At 42.9% G+C, this 23591-nt stretch overlaps 1 protein-coding gene across 1 annotated transcript; it reads left to right on the top strand.

Annotated features, from left to right (window-relative positions):
• Positions 1–572: 572 nt before the first annotated feature.
• Positions 573–14547, top strand: TMED6 (transmembrane p24 trafficking protein 6). The gene is made up of 4 exons (XM_085900039.1): positions 573–951; positions 3208–3334; positions 6570–6706; positions 14218–14547. Exons 1-4 carry the CDS (start codon positions 757–759, stop codon positions 14449–14451), a joined length of 693 nt encoding a protein of 230 aa, XP_085756165.1. The 5' UTR covers positions 573–756; the 3' UTR covers positions 14452–14547.
• Positions 14548–23591: the final 9044 nt, after the last annotated feature.

Below are 23591 nucleotides of genomic sequence, written 5' to 3'. Positions count from 1 at the left end.
TAGAATGAGCTATAAATACTAGTGAATGAGATATATATATATATATATATATATATATATATATATATATATATATATATATATATATTTATTTTTCAAGTGATTGCTCACCATTGAGAGATGGGGCCAAAAATGATATGCAGTATAGCATAATATGTCAAAAATTTATTGGGCCCATAATGCTCTCGTGGATCAGGCATTACAGGGTGGAGGTATGTGCTCTACCGAGTGCCCTTCTAATTTTAAATTACATTAATTTGCTTCGTACATAAACAAGTTTTAATTCAATGATCATCTCTTTTACTGATAACACCAGTGATGTATTCTGCTTCCCAATGCTCTATTGATGGCAATGATCATGGCATAACTGTTCGATATACAAGAAGCTTCAAATAGTACGTCACAGTACTACTTTAAGCGTCGACTTACTCGACAGATTTTACTCCCTCAAGTGAGCTTTATCATTGAACTTACCGCAGAAAATGCATAACAAAACCTGTTAAAGAGGATTTTTTTCTGGGTAATATTTTGATTTGTCCTTTTGAGAAAGAGTTTTCTTGCATTTGCAAGGATATGTTAATAATACAGACAAATTTGTCGTTCATTTGAGCCCCATGTACCCACATCTAATAAATGAACTCAGGAAAAAAAAATGTACTCTCAGGCCATAAAACTGTGATAGCGAGCAAGAACATCTGATATTTTTCCCAACACGTTCACCACACAAAAGAGAGTTGCAAAGAGTCCATTTCTTTCATGCTCAAGATGTCCATGAAAACATGGTTGGGTTGGGTACTGATGTTGTGCCATGCTTGCCTAATCACGGGACAAATTGGTGGAGGGCATGGGAAACCGACGAGGTACCATTTCTCTCTGTTGTTGCCTGCTGCAACCACGGAATGCTTCTTTCAACAAGTCGAACAGAACTGGGACCTGCACTTCAGCTACCAGGTCAGTGTGCCACAGCACGTTTAGTAAGGAATTTTGTTTGGTAGCGGTTGTGGTTGTTTTGTGTCCCCAAAGTCCTGAGACTTACTGATAAGAGCAATTGGTGGTGCCTTTAGTTTTGAATGTGGATTTCCCAATTACAACCAGTTTATGTGAACTTAATGACGTGCTATATCATGTTCTGACTTTCCATGTACTCAGCGAGAAGAACTGTCCCGCATCATCATGCCCAGATGTCAACCTCCTATAATGTTTTGGTATAGGCTAGATTGTCTTCCTTTCACACAGACAGTTATTGAGTTGGGCTAATTCATGGATAGCCCTATTTTGCTCTGATGAAGGGTTAACACACGAAATGTCAGCTTGTCCTCATTTCCCATGGCAGTTAGCACACTTTGATCAATGTCCTGTTTATTTCGTCCATTGTTTGAACTCTACACTGTCACAGATCGACACTACCTTTCACCAGCAAGACGTTATTCATTATACATTTAGTCTCATGTGACAACCAACCCTAAGATGCCGAGTCTCAAAAATTTCACCAAGGACGCTTTGCAGAACCCTTTCCCTCTCTCAGCAGCGATCAAGCACACCTAGATTTTCCAAGACGAGGTTTTGCAGTCACATCAACTTCATTGGCCATCCTCAAAGTTTTAAATCACTCTGATAGTTAATTTATTCTGTCTGATCCCCATTGCTTACAATAAACAGTCATTGAAAAATGATCAATGAGAGGTTCTTGCAGCATCTCAGAGAAAACCACCCAATATCCCATGAACAGTTTCCTTTCCAGGCTGAGAAGTTTGTTTGGAGGCGGCTTTATCAAGACCAGCATAAGTGACTTCCGAGTAGAGTGGCTTTTGACATGAGACAGACCTTTTATCACGTTTCAGACCAAGGTGTGAATGATTACAGGCCACCTCCACACATTGCTTAGAGCATCAGACTCTGTGTCATAATAATTGGAGCATACTCTCTGAGTCTGGGATGGTTGGTGGTTTGAACCCTGGCCGAGCCAAACAAAAGCTTCCTTGCTTGATGTTCAGCATTGAAAAAGAATAGATCACAGACAAACAATTACATGATGGCAATCAGAGTGCAGGCTTTGATCCTAAAGACTTTGTCCTACATGGAAGTTCCAAGGAAGGGAATTAATTTATGCATCATGAGATTTCAGAGTTAACCTTCAAGCTTATTTGTAACACAAGTGGCCAAGTCCTATTTTGCGTTGAAAGTTTTCTCAAAAGCGCTCTCTCCTTTTTCAATTCATCAATTCCCTTGCTTATTGTGTCTGAGTTGCCCCCATTGCCCTACTTATTGTCAGTTCATGACCTCCATCACCTTTGCTGTTCCATGAGTCTCGATCTTGCAGAGAGAGAGAGAAAGGAAGAGTAACAAGTGGTGGTGGAACGTCAACATCCTATAAGAGAGCAGGCTAACCAACCTCCCCACTGCCAGGACATAGCTGCATGGCCGATGCTTGCCAACAAGTGCTGTGCAAGTTTTAGAAAGTCCAACATCACCACTCTTTTGAGTTGGTCATCCCATTCCGTTTTTTTTTTTTTTACACAAAATATTCAAAATTGAGGCTTGTGGAAGAGCAAGATAATGCGAAATTTAAAGTTATTGGTGGACAATTTGGAACAGGTGGAACAAACAAACAAACAAAATCTGCATTAAATGTGTAGGTTGTATTGGAGGAGGCGGTGTGGGAGAGGGTGGGGAGAGGAGGAAAGGTGAGTTGTCAGGTATAGAAAAGACCACAAGAGGAGATGAGATAGAATACAACTTGAGGTGGTGGTGCTGGATCGGTACCTTTGGCCACAAGAGGAGCCGATTCCACAGGTGGACAAAATGGGTAAAAGGACTGAAGGTACAAGCAGAAAGCCTGAATAAAACTACCAGAAGGCACAAACACTACCACAGTTTAAATACTCAAAAAAACTTTTCAGTTCTTTGTTGTTGTTTTTAAACACAAAGCAATTGACAGTCAATAATAATGTGATCTGATTTGCAGATTCCAGTGACTTAGCAACACAAAAAAGGGAAGTCAACCCTGTTTGTCCTCCGAACCACGAAGAAGTTGCGAAGTACTGCATATACAACATGCCAGGAACACAAATGATGACTTTTTTATGACATGGTCACATATCACTTACTTTTGGCAGGAAATTGTAAAACGATTGCATGTTAATATTGTTGCACGTATTGCTTTTGTTCAGCATAGAGTGTATAAATGGCTTGGCGTTTCCTTTGCAGGTACAGCGGGTTCCTGGATTTCAGGACGTCAGCCTTTCTGCCTGGGTCACTTCTCCTGTTGGCACCAGGGAGGGAATAGTTCTTAACCGACCATTTGGGAAGATTAGTTTCACTGCTTCTGCCTCTGGTCAGATTCCGAATGATCTTTCAAATTAGTTACTCTGTGCAAAAAGATTTTTAAAAAATTAGTACCGTTGTATAACACAGGGGAAAAGCAACTTCTATTGAAAATGCATTACATTTCTTTATCTACAAAATTTGATGGATTCGTTAGTGCATAATTGGAAGCTACCTTTTGTCTATTGTTCACTTCTTCTACTATAAATGGATGATGATGATGATGATGATAATGATGAGTAAGGGGGAGAAAGAGGAGGGGGGAGAGGAAAGTGGGGGGGGGTGTTTCGCAGGAGGTAAGCAAGAGGGGAGGGGGTTCGAGACTTGCATTTAGTATGGGGACTTGAGGGTGAAAGGAGGTGAGGGTTCTCGACTTGCATTTGTTTTTAAGATTTGTGAAGAAATGGTGGGCGGTGGGGGTAATTTCTAATGCTCAGTGTAAAGTCCATCTGAAAGATAGCACACACAATGATGAATCATCCTGCTGTGAAACAACAGTTTCTCGACCCCCTACCCCGGTATCAGACCCTCCCCCAATGCTGCATATTAGGGCCCTGGGTACTGGCACTACAAGTATCCTCAGTGACCACAGGGCCTCTCCAGCACCTGCCGCTCCCCTGGCCTAAACGGCCTCCCCACAACTGGAGTTCTTCATCTCATGGAAGGCTCACAAAAATTGCAAAAATCGCCCATGTGGCCACTCAACAGTGGTGAGTCTTTAGCCAAAGCGGCCTTGTAAACAAAACGCAGACGGCCCTTGTGTTCCAATAAGTGAAGAAAACTCGGCTCCTTTGGCCTTTACACAATGGCCCACAAGGCCTTTAGCAGGGTCTTCGGTCTTTATAGCCCACAGCAAAAATACACAGCAAGTGATTGGCAAAACAACCCAAGTGGTAGGATATGGGCAGATGGCATGGCTACTGGCAGATGCATTGCCAGCGGATGTGCAAGAGCCGGCAGAAGATATAATCATCGGTGGTGACAGGAGCATGTGGTGGCTGCAGGTAGGATGCCTGGCTTTGGACCGAACCTAACTCTAACACTAACTACACTGCTAATCCTTCTATCTAATCTCTAACTCCATCTGCTCTAAATCCTTCTAATCTGAGCTATCCCTCGAAATTTGGACATGTATGGTGACCTAGAGCTGAATGGGGAAGCGGCTTGCAAGGATCTGACTTACCAGGCAGTGGAGAGTGGTCCCAAAGGTGTTGGCAGTGACCCGTATCAATGGTGTGAAAGTAGAAGCATCCATATTTTGTCCTAACATGATCAAACAAAATCATTTCCTTGTTAACTTTTAAAAAAACACCAATAGTGTGCTTCTATATCACCAATTTATCCATAACTCCATATGATGGTGCTCTCGCAAATTGGGCCAGGCCCTCAAATTTTCCCTCCGTACTTCCACACAATATCATAACTGGACAGTGTGATTCGTCTCTCGCATGTCTTCGCCTACTCTCTCTTGTGGCATTTCACGGTGATGGGAGTCACCCACACAAGCTACCCTACTTCATGCCAAATGCTGGAGGGGTCTTCTCTGGTCACACCTGTTCCCTCACTGGCATGTGGCGTGAGTCCTCCCAGCTGCTCAACCCACTCTGCAAAAAACCCTCTCTGGTCCACTTCGAGCCTGATGCACACCAATGCCCGAATGCTGGAGGGGTCTTCTCTGGTCCACTTCGAGCCTGATGCACACCAATGCCCGAATGCCCCCCCCTCTAAACCTACTCACTGTGTGCCACACTCCCAGTCAATTAATGAACCTCATGCCCCAAAATAAGTGTCTGGACTTGTTTCGGACCAACACAGAATTAACATCCACATTCTGAAACAGCTGGATCCCCCTTTCTGATTCTTGGGAAAACCCGGAATCTTCCTCAGCAAAGATTTACTTCCATACCCATTCACACCTTCACACCATAATTCACACCTCATTCACATGGGCTTTGCCCAAACACTCTCCTGCACTTTCACACACCATTCTCTCCACGGGGTTCCACACCCGCATGACAGACCTATTTCACCAATGCCTTTATCTAACTCATGCTTTCCCATCGTCCCTTACACTAAGGATGTCCCTTTTACTCCAACGTTGCGAAGCTAAACTACATCCCCTCTCTGTTTCCCCATCCCGAGTCTGACATGTCAGTTAGAGCCCACACCTGCAGATACTCTAATGCCCACACGGCTTGAACTACTCAGGGTGGCATTTCCTTGCCACAATGGAGGTTCAGCCTGTATCCATTCAGTTCAGCCAATAGAGGTTGACGATCCAGGGAAGGTCTTGTGGTCCCATTTTGATCTTAAAGACCACGTCGCAGAGTTTCCAGAGGATGACTCTCAGACTCTTTCTTGTTTTTTCTGTCAATGTTCGAGCTGTTAACTTTGCTTAAATTTGCATCAATAATGGGAAGAGAAAGTTTGCGGGGTTAACATAATTTTTTCAGCTTGACATCATTTTAAGGTCTTTGCATAATTACAGACATTTTAACATTTTTCGCGAAATCTCAACAAAGATTTGTTTGTTTGATGAGAACAAAATTGTCCTATCTACATCGCCGAGAGTAAGGTGCATTTATCCTTAATTTACATCATACCCCTCCGAGTATAAAACGCTTGTACAGTATTAGACAAATAAGACCATTTTTGCATGAATAAGGTTCCTTGTGAAAAATGTGGTTTTGCTTAGAACAAGTTGAAACACATTATTTGATGAAAAACACATGTTTCTGCATTGCAATAATGATTTAGAACAAAAAACGGGGTCAGAACAAGCTAATGTGTTAACTCGGCCTGTCATCCTTCTGAGGTTGGCAAAATGAGTGCCAGCATGCTGGTACACTGTGTCGGAGTGGCGACCCATCCGGGATTGTGCCCAATAGCCAAGGAGACTGCTTAAGCAGCACCAATGCTCTGCACAGAGTATGGTCCCAATCTCCTCCTCCTCCTGGACGGGTCACCACTCTGACACAGGATACCAGCATGCTGGCACTCATTTTGCCAACCTCAGAAGAATGACAGGCAGAGTCAACCCAACCTGGTATTAATTCAACAGCCGATGGTGATTTGAACTCAGGATCCTCGGATCCCAAGCCCAACACCAGAGCTATTAAGCCAATACCAGGCATACTGCCAATTAATATCATAATTTATGTAATTCCAAATTCCCTGTATGACCTCAGCTTTTATTACACATAAATGTTTGTGGTTCATCTATTTCCTTAATTCCTCTTTCACAGGAGACTTCAAATTCTGCATAAGCAACATTTCTGGCACTTATGGGGAAAAGCAAGTCTATTTGAACATTGAGGTTTCATGCAATACCATGGTTGCCGAGAAGTATGTTGCTGCTAACGACACTCTGACTGACATACAGGTAAGGAGAGCTGATTAGTTCAGAGCTCTTTACACTTACTGTAGACATAACAGCTGAAAGGCTGAATGTGACAAATGACCAAAGGCATAGTGTGATATATTCTGAAAGGCAGAGTGTCTTATATGATGCAAGGTGGAGCAAGTAAGAAAAATGTTTTTTTATGGAAATCACCCCAAACAAGGCATAAAGCCACTCAAGGTAAGAGACTACAGCACTTTTATAAAGCTAAAGCAAAACCAATAAAATAAAGCGAGACACATGCTTACAAAACTGTGAGCAGTTATGTCAGGGCCCAAGCTTCCCTGCATTGATTGGTGAAGTGCTTTCAGAGAATAATGTTGAAGGTTTTTCGCTTTGATCAAATATGGCTGTCAGACAATGTGACATATGACCTTATTTTTTTCTTTACAATGTGGCTGCCAGACCACGTTGTCGATGATGTCATACTTATCAAACATTATTCCTCTTGGCTAGTCAATCATATATTTGAGGTTTCATATCAATTGGTTAAGTGTTTCAGGAGAATGAATGTTTTTAAGGTTTTCATTCAATCCAATATGGCTACCAGACCACGTGACCGATGACGTTTTAGTTGTTAAACTTTTTATCCCCATGGGTTGTCGATAATTTATAATTTCCTTAAGTTTCACGTTGATTGGTTGAGCGGTTTGAGAGAAGACATTTTTTTTTAAAGGTTTTAACTTCAATCCAACATGGCTGCCAGACCACGTGACCAATGACGTTCCAATTTTCCACCAATATTCCCCACAGGTAGTCGATCTTACGTTTGCGGATCTGGAGTCAGGGTGAGAAGACCACGAGGGGGGAGGGGGGGGATAAGCTACCTAGGGTTCCCAACAGACTCTCCGGAATTGCAGGCGGGGGCACACGGATAACTCCGTAATGCCGTGGGTCGCGAATCGACCATGAACGCCAATAGCTCAACTAAGTGACTTAGGGTCCTCCGTCTAAGGGAACCAGTTACCTAAAATGATCACGTGATATAATTACCGGGGGCACGACCTCGGTACACCTTGTTCAAACCGGATCACCATATGGGATCAGATGCAGCCGAGTATAACGACCAAGGACATATCAGCTCGAAAGCAGATCATTGGGGATAACGTCCCGGCTGGGCTAGGACATGGACCATGCTGGAACAATGAAGGAAAAGACGAAAATGAGCTGGGAACATTTCTATAAACATACCCATCAGAGATGGGGAATCCCCCGCCATTGAAAAAGAAAAAAATTTAGGGCCTATTTCACGATAATGTCATTTTTCAAGATGGCTGCCTGGCGGCCATATTTGATGTTTGACATGGCCGAAAATCAATAGCAACCTACTTCATTCCGTTACCTACATTTCCAGCAAGTTTCATCAGAAAAGGAAAAAATTAGAGCCTATATCGGCTGCTTGGCCGATTTTTTCAACATGGCTGCTTGGCGGCCATATTGGATGTCCGTGCGGGCCGAAACCATGTTGGAAAAAGTTCCCCAGGGGTGAGGAACGTAGTAACCAAAAATAATTGAAATCAGATAAGCGGTTTTCCATTTATTACAAAAAACAGTTTTTTGAAGATGGCCGCCCCAGTCAGCCATCTTCGATCCGGCCACGCCCAAAATCAATAGGGTTCTTCCTTTTCAGGTGGTACATGTGTGACCCCAATGTCAAATCGATATGGGGAACAGTTTATGAGTTATCGCACACACAGCTATAAATGTTGACGCCCAGCCAGCCGGACGGACGGACGGACGGACTGACAGACTGACGACCCGGGTGACAACAATATCCCCCTTCCGCCATGCGGCGTGGGATAAAAAGCATTTATTTACAATTAAACAAGGAAAGGTATGTGGCACAGTGAACGGAGTTTAATATTATGTACAGCAGGAAGAGCAAAAAAATTGTGGGGTGCAACAAAGGGCAAGCAATTTACAAAAGTAGACACAGAGCAGACTTATCCCATTATATCTTCCACAATCTTAAGTTATGCTATGACAGGCGCCATCACATACACACACATACAAACCCGATGAAGATTAGTTAGCAAGAAGGAAGGACAGCAGATAATAACTAACAGCCTCTCAATACCTGGCGCAGTCGGTCAACCACACAACCCAGTACACTTTGGGGGACGCTCCGCTTGAGCGATCCCACCTAAAGAGGTGGCGCGTTAACGCCTACTTAATTACTTTGCTGGGGCTTGTGGAAACATGTGCTCCACACTGGTCCAGAAGAACGTCTGTCACACACCAACCCCGAGTGTAGATGCAGCAACAGGCAGATAAGGAGGTGCAGTGAAGAGATGGCGGAGCAGAGAGATGAATGAGGGGGTGAGGCAGGCAGGCGAGGAAGTGCAGGGAGAAAGAGAGAGAGGGTGGACGGCTTCGCGATCCTCCTTTTATAAGCCCCGGGCGAAGGGTGGGGTGACGACCTGAAGCGACGCTCCGTCATCCGAATCGTGCCCTCCCATTGGGTCCCGGGCCTGGCCTGCCAGGCTCCTGGGGCCAGAAGTGGCCTCATTCGCACATCCGGCACGACACGGCCCGGAGGCTTGCACTGAACTCCAGGGCTGTGTTCTAGCGACTGGACGAGGGTCATGTTGGTGCGAGCTACAGTTGGTGCTGTTAACATGCTTGGCCCGTCCCTGCACCACGCGGCCTGAGCCGTGTGGCATGCCTCTGCTTGGAGGTGAACCATATCGATGCGGAGGTGTGTGATGATTTTTTCCCGTGTGCGGAGATGTTGGTGGTCGAGGTGGTGAGCTTTTGGTGATCGAAGGTTGAGCAAGGTGAGACGCTGTTGTAAATCGGCATGCAGATTCAAATGAAAGGGTGTGCCATGGACATCCTGTACAGTGTTGGTGGTGAGTCTCTCATAAGGTGGCTGCCTGGGTACGGTGCCTGCTTCGATTTGTATCGTGGATCAAAGGAAAGGGTTGGATGAAAATCAGGATTGAAAAGAAGACATATAATTATTAGACCAAGCTATTAAACCCACACAATGCACTTCCTCCCATTAACCCATTAGACATGAGGGGAAGGTCTGACTGCACTAAGACTAACAAAATAACTGCCTGGGGATCACTGTATGTTGGGTGCCATTGCCTTTGAGGCATGCGGTTTTGCCGAACTGCAACAATATGTATGAAGTTTTGGATCAACCTGTTAAGTGGTTCTCGAGAAGGTTTTTAAAGGTTTTTTTTTTCATTCCAATATGGCTGCCAGACCACATTATCAATGATGTGATAATTTTAAAACTGAACTCGAATTGTGTTACCGATCACACTTGTGAAGTTTCAAATTTTTTGGACAAGGATTTTGAGTTGCCCAATTATGGCTACCAAACCACTTCACCAATGACATCTTCATTATTAACCTTTATTCCCCCATGGGGAGTTAATGACATTCGTAATTTCAAATTATTTTTCCTTTCAGCGGTTTCAGAGAAGAAGATTGTCAAAGTTTTTCCTTAAATCCAATATGGCTGCCATACTGCATGACCTATGACATCAAAGTTATCAATAAAAAATTCTCCATGGGTTGAAATGTTGAAAGTTTTGTTGAAAGTTTTACATTGATTGCTCAAGTGGTTGCAGAGAAAACAAATTTAAAAGCGATGATTAAAAGTGCAAAATGGGGGAAGAATCCGAATAATCTGAACAAAAGCAATAGGGTACCAATCAGCCTGTAAGGCTTGGTCCCCTAATAAAGAGGAAAATAATAAGAAAAATCAAAATATCAAAATCCAGACATTGAAGTCCTTAAACACATTCACAACATTGGTGGTGGCAATGTCATGTCTCACCAGGGTCAATATAAAAGACAAAAATATATAAATAAATAAAGACAATTTAACCACAAAAGTCTGGCAAAATAGGATGAAGCTTCAAAAATGTATGAAGTTGGAATTGATATACCTCTTAAAGCTGTGTGGATCAAAGGATAATGGGAAACACATGATATATATGAATTCCAATGTGAGGCAGCAAGAGGGAGAAAAACTATTGTATTTGCAGAGCATTTTGTTTGAGACTTTAGATCAGCTATCATGTGTGGATGTGCAGAAATGGTAACCCGAGTCTTGCCCTCAAATACTCGTACAGGAGGAAGCAAGTTATAAAGGCCAGCACAACATTTGCCATGAAAATACATGTAGAACAAACAAAAAATGGCAACTAAGAGAGCAGTTGAAGAGTTGAACCTTTCTACACACCAACCAGGTTAACTATGCATTTCTGGAGTCTATCAAGTAAAGATAAGTAGCAGGCTGGGGCTCCAGTCCAAATATGGTAACAATACTCCATGAGGGGATGTATAGTTGTCTTATACGGGTACAAAACAGCATCAGGAGATAAATAACCTCTGCGCTCGATAAAGACAATCAACTCGCTTGGAAGCACTCTTAGCAATACTCGAAATGGATTTATCCAAACGGAGATTAAAGGAGATGTCCAGACTAAGAAGTCGAAGTTCAGATGATTCCGGTAAGGTTGAAGACCCAATACGCACAGAAGGGAAAGACCAGTTTCTGGAGCAAGACATGGACAACAATTTACTTTTATCTGCTTTGAAGGTGACCAGCCCATCATGCTCCAACTTCAACACATTTTCAAAATCATTGTCCACTGAAACACCAACATCATTATGAGTAGTATTGAGTGAATCATCAGATGTACAGTAAAGAAAGGAGTCATCAGCATACATGGCCAGCTGAAACAGAACATTATCAGGAAGATCATTGATATAAAAAAGGAACAAAGTGGGACCAAGGACAGAGCCCTGTGGAACACCAGAATTGATGAAGCGAGTAGGAGAAGATTGACCCTCAAGTACCACCTTCATCTTGCGATTTGTAAGGAAAGCCAAAATGATTGAATGCATCACTCCAGATACATTATACAACTGAAGCTTGTGGAGCAGACCCTTGTGCCATTCCTTGTCGAAGGCCTTCAAGATATCCAAAGCAACTAGTCGAGCTTCAACCTTGAGCTCCAATACCCTGTTGAAATGATCCATAATTAAGGATTACAGATCACCAGTTGAGCGAGAAAGGTGAAAGCTATTCTGGCAGTCATTGAGAAGTTAATTTTCCTCCAGGTGGCTGAGAAGTTGTTTGATGAATCATTCAAAGACCTTACTTATTACAGGAAGCAGGCTGATTGGGCAATAGTTACTTGGCTCAGAATGCTCACCAGCATCCTTGAAAACAGGGACAACAGAAGCCACTTTCCAGGTGGAAGGAAACACCGAAGCAGACAAGCACAGGTTGTATAGCTTGGCAAGAATTGGTAATAATTCAGCCAACACATCTTCAATATAATCACAGGGACTCCATCAGGACCAGCCGCTTTAGAGGCATCTCGAGTGTGACTAATTCTGGCAACCTTCTAAGGAGTGATAAATGGAACAGGAATATCAGAGTCTGTATGAGATGGAAAATGAGGAAGAGGGTGTATCTGATCATTAAGGGTATAATTAGAAACAAAGCGATTTTAAAAGAAGTTAGCCTTATCCAGAGGTGAAGTAACAACATCAGATCCATGAAAGGGAAGAGGTGTAGAAGATGTGTTTTGTGGTTGAGTACACCGTTGGCAATCTACCAAAAGTGTCTCTGATCCACAAAAAGAGCCAAGTCGTTGAGTCGCAATGGAATCGGCTGCAGAATCTGTATATTGCTGCTTAGCATCCTCAAGAACCCTTTGACAGAGGTTACTTGCTTTGCGGAACAGACATTTGAACTCCAGACATCCTTGCACATAGTACTGCTTGAAAAAAGTGCTTGTGATGAGCAATTGCTGATGCACAAGCCAGAGTGAAGCATGGGTGGGAATGAACCTTCACTTGATAAATATGAGGGAATATAAATGTCCGTACCAGTGCTAATCAATTGGGATATTTTTTTGTGGCAGCCATATCAGGACCAGGACAAAAAGCTGAGGTCCAAGGCACATCAACAAGAAATGAACGAAATCCATCCCAATCAGCTTTCCCAAACTGAACCACAGTGCAGTGAAAATGATACACTGGAGTTGAGAATGAGGAGTAAGAGACATAATCATAAACGGTGGAATGATCCGAGTTACCAATTGGAGGAAAGACATCGGCAACACACAGTCACCAGGGTTGAAACACAAAAAGAGAGCAAGGAGCTTCCATTAGAAGCACAGTGAGGAATATGAGTGGGAGAGGAAACAATTTGGGTGAGATTTTGAGAGATCTCACCACCCCCCCACCCCCCGAGGCCAAAGATGCGAGTACTCCAGTCTGGCTCCTACACTTTGACATGCTTGGCTAGGTAGGACCTACCAGGAGCAGGGTTTCCACCAGAACAGCTCCCCAGGTCACAGGAGCACGCAAGATTCCCCACTCCAATTGAATCGGGGGTCACAAAGGAGGAAGAAAATACCCCAAATGCCAAAAGCAGAGTGTGTTAAATGCAAGAACATGCACCTTGTTGGAAAGGATATTTGCAAAAGGCAATTCTACCTGGGGCAAATATGTTTGATGTGTTCAATAGGATTGTGTGGATGTGATGCACTTGCTTCTCAGCATCTAGCAGAGGTTCAATTTTCGCAGTTCTTCTAAAATCTAAAATCTAAATAATTCACGTGCCCAGGTGTTCACTTGTCACGTGTGTTCATATTTCGATGAGGAAGGGCGACCGCAGCAAAAACATTTGATATTTCGAAAATAAAAAAGAATTGCTTTCATGCGAATCCCAATGAACAATATTAAAGCAACCACTTCACCGTATATGACGTCACTAGTTCCATTGTCAACTCAAAGGAGATTATTATTATTATTATTATTATTATTACTTCATATGCAGCCTGTAGCTGCTGGTTGCATCATTGCTGGGAGCATGGCTGTGCCGTTGATGCTCATGTTACCAATAGGCTGGTACTCATTTTGTTGACCTCAGAAGGATGACAGGCTGAGTCAACCCACCTGGTTTTATTTAACAGCCGACAGGTGTTCAAACTCAAGACCCTAAGATCTTAAGCCAGAGCCACCTTAACCGTTTAAACCAACACCAGGCTTAACTCAAAGTTTATAAACCAGTGTATTTCAACTTAACTCGTTGGACTCACAGGTTTGTCACACGGTTTCCTTTCGAACTTGAAAAGTACAACGATGGTGCCAGTTTATCACTGACTTCGCCTTTCCTTCCTCAAACACAGATGACATCATCACACGCATGCACGTGATGTTTGGAGGACTTTCTGATGGGAAACCTCTTCAATAATGAGTCTGATTTATCTCAGCCATCTTGATAACTTTTATTCACCAAGAAGTCGTTGAAATATTTGAAAATTCATGACAGTGGCCATGTGGCAAGGTTTAGCTCTGGTGTGTATTTGCCAAAGTAGCAGTTGTCCTCGAGTTTTGTTGCTTTGAAAAATGTGACCATCCGGCGAGGAAATGTCACTAATTATTGTTTACATAAACAAATGTCAAAAAAGGAAGAGAAGCAAAAATCCTGTATATTCCCCATTGTACTCCAGGAAAGAATGTCTACACTCGAATTAAGGATGTTCGTTGTGGGAAGATTTTACAACTTCGCAAGAATCCAAGGCAGACGAGATTTCTTCCTTCTGTCTTCCAACTTCAACTACATCACGTGCTGGTCCATCGCTCAGTCCGTGTTGATCACTATGGTTGGAATCATTCAGGTGTTCACCCTTCGACATCTCTTTCGGGCCAAAACTCTTACACCATCGTTGAGACCAAGATGCTGAAGTGTGCCCATGATCGCCATGCTGGGTCATGCTGGATGCTTCGACATGTAACTTGTCATCGATTGCCTTCGATAACAGAAGTAATAAATTAATGGTTCGAACAAGTGGGAATCTTTTCATTGCTACACCTGAGATCAAGTCTCACAATGGAGTCTCAGTATTCTTTTGTACTGTGGAAAGGTTTTTTTTACCAGATATAATGCTTGTATTTCAATATGATGTTGGCATGGTGAGGTATCAACGCACTTTTACATGGATACCAAGGACATTATAAGAGTGTGAACAAATCAACATGGTACCTTGGATTTGAACCCAAGGTAACACAATCATAGGGGAAGTAACCAGATGGGAACACAAAGCCGTGTTGAGTCGGTATTTGATTTGGCATGAATGTTTACCTCTCAGAAGTCTGCTCGACTTCGAATGCAGCTTATATGGCAGCTGGTTGCATCATTGCTGGGAGCGCAGCTGTGCTACTGATGCAGTTCCCCGTGCGAGTTCGGGCAGGGATTTGTAATTTGTTCAGGGTGCCGGCGATAGTTCGCTTACTCTTCGCGAAGGACACATTGGTATCTATATGTTCCAAATAACAATGAGCATACAGTTCACCCAATTTGTTCAGGATCAACTGAGCTTCATTTCGGCACTCAACTTTTGTTCCACTTTGGATATCGTCCAGGCATTATATGACAAATAAGGACTGAACCTCACACAAATTGCAACAGAAAATCTGATAACTGTTCATTACTCATAAATGTTTCCTCTATAACATATAAAAAGTCCTAATGAATCCAAGTGGTGGAAATTTTTTTTTTTAAATAAATTAAAATTATTTTTAAAAAAATTATTTTTTATTTTTCCAAAATGTTTCTTAATCGTACTCTGGTACCACTTTTTGCTACTTTATAATGGGATATTTAGCAACGCTCTAACTATATATGTAATACTAAACACATATTTCCATAGGAAGATGGTCTGGTTTTATTATCGAGATGACCCGTGCATTCAGATAAGACCTCTAAATGATTTAAATCCATTTATTATGGCCTGACGTATATACTTTAATAGTGCATGCACTGATGTTCAACACAACTAATAATGTGTAACGATAAAAAGTCATGTGCTTCTGAAGACATTATTTTCAAGTAACAGCGCTATTATCTATCTATAATTCCAGCAGTGTGTGTGTGTGTGTGTGTGTGTGTGTGTGTGTGTGTGTGTGTGTGTGTGTGTGTGTGTGTGTGTGTGTGTGTGTGTGTGTGTGTGTGTGTGTGTGTGTGTGTCCGCTGTTTCTTGACAACCACTGGTCTAATCTAATTGAAACTTGCCAAGTATATTGCTGGGGACCTGAGTATGTGCCTTTTCAAGGTGTTTGATATTAATCAGACAAGTGCTTCCCAAGTTATGGCCATTTATTTACCAACCAATAACAGGACACATTGCTGCGGAGGCGTGGCCATTGGGGAAGAGATCCTCGGCCGCGTTCCCCATTACCGGTTACAACGTATTGACTTCCGGATAGTGATGACACTGTATTCTAATAATTTCTCGATTTCTTACGCGCATTTATAGAAAAACACAATGCCACAATCCAATTGTCGTTTACAAGAGCGAAGGAACGGCCTGTGTAGTTGTTTGAAAAAAAAAATTGGGTTTTTTTTTTTTTTATTTTTTTTGCACGTACGGCCACACACGTACGTTCTATTTCTTTTCTTTTTTTTCTCTTCTCTTCTCTTTGTGTTTTTCCTTGCGATGACATTGCGAAATGGCAAAATACATTGGCGCTAATTGAATAATTAGCCATTAAAACTAAATTGCGAATAATCGTAACTGCGGCATGCGAACTTCCATACAGTGAGGACTTAACTTCCGGACTTCCGGATAGTGACGATTACTGTATTCTTTCTCGATTTTTTTTTCTCGATTTATCAACTTGCTGTATTCTTTCTTTCTCGATTTCTGTACTTTCTCTATTTTCTTAAACACAATGCCCCAATCCAGTCATCGTTTACGACAGTGAAGGAATGGCCTGTGCAGTTGTTTGAAAGTTTTTTTTTGTTTTTTTTTGGTTTGCACATACGGGCATGCGTGAGCAAACGAATGGCCTGGCCTGTGTGGTTGTTTCTGGCAAGCGGTTTTAAATGTTTGTTTTTTTGTTTGTTTGTTTTTTTGCACATGCGGCCACACACGTACAGGCACGCACGTATGGGCACATACTAGTACTATATAAGGCAACATAATATTTTAGGTTGTCTGGTTACTCAACCACTGGTTTCATCATCATCATCATCATCATCACATTCAGTCTGAAATGAATTTGCACACCCTGATCCTTTGCAGTTGCTACATGCAACAGAGCACTCAATGTCATGCTTCTTGCATGTGCACCTTAGGCTGCTGCAACCTGTCTTGCAGCTGCATATGATGACCTGCAGGAGTTCCTGGGGAGCTGGTGGTAAGTCAGGTGGACAGGGATTAGCCCCCCCAATCACTTTCTTTCCATCCCCAGTCTGGCGGCAGGAGTTCATCCATGGTTCCCTTCCACTGCTGCACCTGGTAGTACACGTGGAGACTGTGGTACTTTGCTGCTGCAGAGGTAGGTGGTAGGCTCTGTGGCTGTACATAAGAAGTTCTAGTCGCCACCTTCTCACAAAATTGCTTGTGTCCTAATGAGTTGAGTCCCTCCCCAGGCTTACCATTGTACAGGCAGACCAAAGCATTCTCTCCTGCTGCCACAACATCTGCTGCAGAAGCTGACGGTGTGTCAAACACTGTAGCTTACTCACGGAGGTCATCACTGGTTGTGAATTCCTTGAGGGTGGCTCCTTTACCAATGCCATACAGGCGGGATGTAGTATCACAACCAAGGATCGCGTGGATGATTGCTTGTCTGATGGAGGCAGTTTTCATGCCGGCATTTTTTTTACCCCAAGCAACCCTTTCAGTAGAACCCTGAGGCTTTCTGGAAGAAAGTTGATGGCATCCTCTTCAGACTTCAGTGATTCAGAGTGAGGATATACATCATGGTATGTTTCCACTGATTTGATGTCATTTTTGATAAGTTTGGCAGTAGTTTCAATAATCTTCTTCTTCTCTGTTTCAGGATCAGCTTTTCTGTGAGCACAAAAGTTCTGGAGGATCGCTTTGGCTGTGCTTCTGAAGGTAACCACATTTGGCTACCCATTAATCTCGGTGTGGATGATTCTGTCACCAAACTCTTCCTTCAGTTTGAACTTCATTTGCGTGGAGCCATATGCTTGACATTCTGAGCCTTTGAGATTGTTTCCCATCCGGCTAACAAGATCATTGATCGTGATCTGTTCATTGTCATTTTCTTCGAGAAAGTTCGCAACTTCCAGAAAGGCATTAAATCTTTCTTGGTCTTGTGGCCGACCCAGTTTTATTTTCCTTACCTCAGGTAGTAGGTAAAGACTGGGGATGGAAAGAAAGTGATTGGGGGGGGGGGGGGAGGGTCATTTACCTTTACTGGTCTGATGAGCTGCTGGCATTTGCTTCTTGGTACAGAAATTTACGCTGCACACTTGGTGATACACTGCATCTGCAGCATGCAGGTCATGCACATGCAACACACTAGCTTTCACTATGACTGCCCAGGCATCTCCTCTTTCATTACAAGATTTCAAGAGCGTATCCTTGAACTCAACTGTCCTCACTGGGAATACAGTCCAATCAGAACTCTTCCTCTTGGTCCCAACATGCGCTGACCTCCCACAGAACAGACAGTCTCTGTCATAATGGAACTCCTTCTCATCAGCTGAGCATCGTCGCACATGCCTGTCGACTTGCTCTTGTCCTTTCTCCTTTAGTGCTTCCGCTATTTATTGTTGGCTGGTATATTTCTTGCAGCAGACTTGATGAACCAGTTCCCCAGGTGATGTATGAATGTCATCGTTTCTGGATTTACTTGCTTGGTTGATGGCGTCACTCTCCTTTTCAGTAAGTGGGATGGTGGCTGTCCGCCCCCCTCTACAGGGTCCTTACAAATGGCACCTCGTGGAGGGCCACTCATTGTTCAGGATGTGATGGCACTGCAATAATGTAAAAAAAAACATGAGTATTCATTTTTAAAGTACAGTAACTGTGCCAAATAACCACGCATTAATTTCACTGATTGCACATTTTGCAACTTTCAACTTGAGCGTTTTTACAATGCAAATCTCTTCAATTTGTTGTGAATTTCCTTTTGAACATGCACTGTACTGCACCCAATATCATGAGTCATGTAAAACAAAGTTTCTGGTAGATTGTGGATTGTACTGAACCCTTTGTGTGGACATCAGACAAGCAGACATGCAAAAATCCATTATTTTAACATGGGCGGCATGGAGAAAAATGCCATCACCGATTTCAGTACTTTTCAATAGTTTCCACCAGTTGGATTCCTTAGGACTTTTGATATATTATACAAGACATATTTATGAGATTAAACCAGTTGAAACAGTTTCTGTTTCAATTTGTGTGAGGTCATGTCATATAATGCCTGTACTCATATGGGAGTGTAACCTTTGAGAAGGGCTGCCACTGCTCCATACCTTGCTGACCATCGAGCACCTGAATGCTGTCTGACAACAGACGGCCCTAAAGGCTTCAGTTTTTCACAAAATAGTCGCCAGCAATGAGTCGATGCAAAGAGACAAGTGTACAACTTTTGTACAATGTGAAAGAATCTTTAGAACACCGGGCTGCATTCGGCAGCAATTTTCCCTACAAGGTTGAGTGAGTGAGCTACACATGGTATAAATGTCACATATGGGCATTGCTCTCTGATTATAGTTTGGACACCAATGTATTTCCCACTCAGTCGCACCTGTATGGGCCCCCTCTTTGCTTGGGTCCCGGATGACCTCCCCCACCACCCCACCCTCTTAATCCATCATTGACTACAACTATCACTGGGCGCAGTGCCTCGGGTGAAAAATTCCATTCTTTGGTTCGACCTGTGAGTCGTGATCCTTCTCTCTGTTTGCGTCGAGTGATGGGTTCGACCACCGAGCATCATTTTAACTATACCCAATCTATTAAACTGTTTTTAGAATTGTGAGCCTTCAGATCAGCTTTCCTTGCAGTGTTTTGCAGGAAAGGTGCTGCATCACAAGGTGAACAATTTTTCTCAGCTTGCAGTTGCTTGTCAGTCTGAAAGTGATGCATTTTGATCAAGAGTAAACCACAAATCTGGGACTTCAGCCAAGTTACAGGTCACACCCACGAGCATCCTTAAGATGATCTGTTTTGCCTGTCAGATGAGATTCTCAATTGAAGTTATGAATTGCTGAGACCGATGAACTATTTCAATGGTCTTGTGAAGATGTTACAGGCCCTGGGTAACATTTAAGTGCACAGTAAATAAGAGGCTTGAATAAATACTATATCTAAAAAAAAAATATATATATATATATACATAAACCATTTTATATTGGGACAAAACCCCTTAAACAGGAACGAGTTAAGGCCACCCGCTCATGCTAAATTGAAACTCCAGGATTTTCCCATGATCATGACAAACATCAAAGGTAAACATCCAAAAAGCCGCATTAGCATTAGTCTTTTAAATGTCACCACAGACACATGACAACAGCTTACCTGTCACGTGGAGACTGGCAGTGTCACTTCTACGCCACCTTTAGATCCTGGAGTTATTTCCTTCAGGGTGAATAAATATAACTTTGCAACTGAGCTGGGGAGTGACCACACCTTTATTTGGTGTTTTGAGTCTTGTACTGTGGCATTGATGGCAACAGGACACAACCACACCAGAGCGGTTACAGTCGCATGTATGCTGAAGCGGACACTTAAAGGATGGCTAACTACCATAGTTTTTCACAAGCCAGCACCAAGCACTTGTCCAGGCTTGTGATCCAGCGGGGTCTATTACCACCCCGGATATAACAAATGATAAAAGGCAATTACAATGTTAATAAAATTTGTAAGGCAATTAATTACCCTGTGCATCCTCCCCTATCACTCACTACTCCCCAGATCCTTTATTTGGCCAAGTCTCCCTCTATTTATCTTTTAACTCTTCTGTTGGTATTTTTTCCCCTCTTTCTACTCTTCCTTTTGTTCTGTTGTGTCACGATCTGTTCAGTGTTCTAGCTCTTCCACGAGCTCTGACTTTGTATACAAAAAATTACCTTAATACAAATTATCGTTGTTATTACTAGCAGAGCACCTATCCTATGGGTGATCTTGTTCCAAGCATGCAACATGTTCGTCTGACATCCTTTTATTTGGGTTGTGTCTAGGCAACAGACCGCTGCCTCGATCGCTCCTAAAAATCGAAAATAACCCGGGTTACGTGCATGAAGCAAAAACATGCATACTGCTTATGTGCATGTATCATACGTCATGGTAATTTAGCTTGGATAATTCCAATTGCACTGGCCCGAAAAGCTGATATCAGAGGCCTCAACCATGTCAACTTCACAAGGCCCACAATGCCTATCAACTCCAACCTTTCGATATTTGATAATCCTTTTAACAGTTGATTAGGTTGTTTTCCACTGAATGGAAAACTTATATGGAGGGCATGGCGATAGTGAATATGATACTTTCAAAAAAGTCTTAGGCTTAACAAAATAGGGGGATGTATAACTTTTTTCAGATTACAATTGTGGGTGGTATCAGGCCAGCTGTCCAACCAATGGGTATAGAGTGGACATACAAACACACATACATTTACTCTATTATGTATCGTGTATAGTTTAATTATGTTACCAATCATAAGATTGCCATGAGGGTGGCCGAACCAGGTTAATCCCCCGACCCAAAATGTGGTGATGGGCGGCGAACACCACCAGCCTCCGGACGGCCAAGCGGTTCCTTTTTAACAGGAGGCTAACACTTTGATCCTCGAAGATTTTCACGCGTGCTCGAAGGGCATGGGGCATACACGGGAAAAGGGCACATTGGAGGAGGGGACAGAGGAGCAACACAGTCAACACAGCAAGAATGGATGCACAGCATAGTGCGGGGGGGGGGGTTATACTCGAACCCCACTACAAATACACGGATACAGTTTCTTCAAATTACCACATTTTATGAAAAAAAAAAACAAATATTTACAAAGGACAATAATTCAAAAGGTAATGAAAATAACATGAAGTAAATAAATGCTAAAGTCGAGGCGCCTCTTCACACGGACTCAAATACAGACAAAGGGAAAACAAAATAAAAAGGAAACCCTTCCTTTCAACTATTCTTGTACTAAGCTTGGCCCAGAGCTGGTCTTTGTGGAACTTGGAATCGAGGCACTTCCACCAGTACGTGCAGACACGCGCAAAATGGCACTGACACTTCTCTCATAGCAGGACAAACGTAAGTCAGGCACTCCACGAGTGGCACTCAACACCAAGGCTCAGAGACGCAGTGCAGCCGCTCCGTGCGTCGATAGTCTTCACTGACCCGCTATGACCAGGGTTCGCACACCTCCTGGAAAGTCCTTAAAACTCCTGGAATTCAATTCTTATCCTGGAACGTCCTGGAACATGCTTAAAAATCAAATTGAACTCCTGAAAACTCCTTAAAAAAATTATATTTTGGATTTCCGACGATGACCTTTTCAACATCTTGTAAATATGCCAAGGGAGACTACTTTGTAGTTCAAATTTGTACAAATGTGCCAAGGGAGACTACTTTCTAAACGTTGTAGATTGTCGTAAATAATATTAATTTACGACATTAATGTTGTATCTTATTAACGCCAAAAAGTGGTCCTTTACGACCGCATGTGCGAGTTATCCCGCACTTTCTTTCTGTTTTGTGAGTTGGATTGTTTACACACTTCAGCGATCGTGAACTATGCCCCACCCCCCGGGAAGTGCATATTCAACGAGCGCTGGCTCAAACATCCGGAATACGTATCTCGGTTGGAGTGCGGCACAGATAAACACAGTGCAAAGTGTAATATTTGCCTGAAGAATTTCGACATTTCGAACATGGGCGAGCCTGCCATTCGGAGCCACGGAAAAGGATCGAAACACAAGCAGTTACTGGAGCAAAAGAAGGCAGCTGGTGGCTGCACCAGTCGAGATTTCTTCTCTGGATCATCGAAGGCAAATGAAGGGCAGGGGAGCACAGCTGCTCCAACTCCAACGCAACTGAAGCCCCCAACTGCGCCACGAACCTCATTCGTCAGCCGTAACGATTGCCTTACATCGGAAGTATTGTGGACTCTTAAAGTTGTGAACTCCCACAACTCTTTTAATTCATGTACAGATGTCTCGTCCTTATTCGCGCAGATGTTTCCAGATTCAGAAATTGCGAAACATTTCTCCTGTGGTGAGCGAAAATGTGCAGACATGTTGCAATTACGGTGTTGCACCGTACTTCAAGCATCATCTAACGAAAAAAAATTCTGATGAAGATGGTTCTGTTCTTCTCTTCTACAAAAGTCTTAATCAAAATACGAAGAATAAACAAATGGATGAACAATTTATTGATGTTAATGTTTGGATGAACAATTTCTTGATGTATAGGCTGACTGTCTGGATGAACTGTTTCATGATGAAAATTACTGAATCTTTGACACTGATCAAAATATGACTTTGACTTTATTAAAAATTGTGCCAAAAACTCCTGGAAAACTCCTGGAAAACTCCTGGAATTTTCTTTTAATGTAAGTGTATGAACCCTGTATGATATACATGAGGCTCAGGGTCCATTTCTCACGACTCACCCAAGAGCCAAAGGCCAGCATCTTGCTTCATGAGTGCACTCACCCTGAACTCCCACCTCCTCTCATGTGCGCTCTCTCGTCTCTCAAAATGTGCGACCAACCCTTCTTCTTCGATCACGCGTATCAATCTTCGACCTCCTGGCTTCTGCCTGCCTGGCGAGTTTCTGACATAACATCCATCAATCATCAGCCTCTGGGGGCATGACTTCGCCTGCCGTCACCCTTGGAGGCGGGGCTTCTGCCTGCTCGGCACGTTTGCTTGTTTCTTATCGTGCTTTTGGTTATAAAGACATAGGGATAAGTCACAGGGGGGCAATTACATACTGGGGAAGCTTATTTTTAAACCCGAGGTAATTAACATGACACCACCCCCCCCCCCCCATGTGGTGACACGAAGCACTTAAGCTCACAGTTTCCCTACTTAATTACATTGAGATGCCTCCTA

Source organism: Eptatretus burgeri, chromosome 10, assembly GCF_056783735.1.
Source record: "Eptatretus burgeri isolate ZD-2024b chromosome 10, Ebu_testis_v1, whole genome shotgun sequence".
Lineage (NCBI taxonomy): Eukaryota > Metazoa > Chordata > Myxini > Myxiniformes > Myxinidae > Eptatretus > Eptatretus burgeri.
The sequence above is the reverse complement of the archived record's forward strand: the minus strand, read 5'-3'. Positions and strand labels throughout refer to the sequence as shown.

Bases quoted from the DNA above. Each gene is read 5' to 3' on its own strand.
- TMED6 (XM_085900039.1), top strand. From the start codon at position 757: ATGCTCAAGATGTCCATGAAAACATGGTTGGGTTGGGTACTGATGTTG. The intron at 952-3,207 runs GTCAGTGTGCCA...TTTCCTTTGCAG, and splicing joins ACCTGCACTTCAGCTACCAG to GTACAGCGGGTTCCTGGATT. The intron at 6,707-14,217 runs GTAAGGAGAGCT...ATTGTACTCCAG, and splicing joins ACACTCTGACTGACATACAG to GAAAGAATGTCTACACTCGA.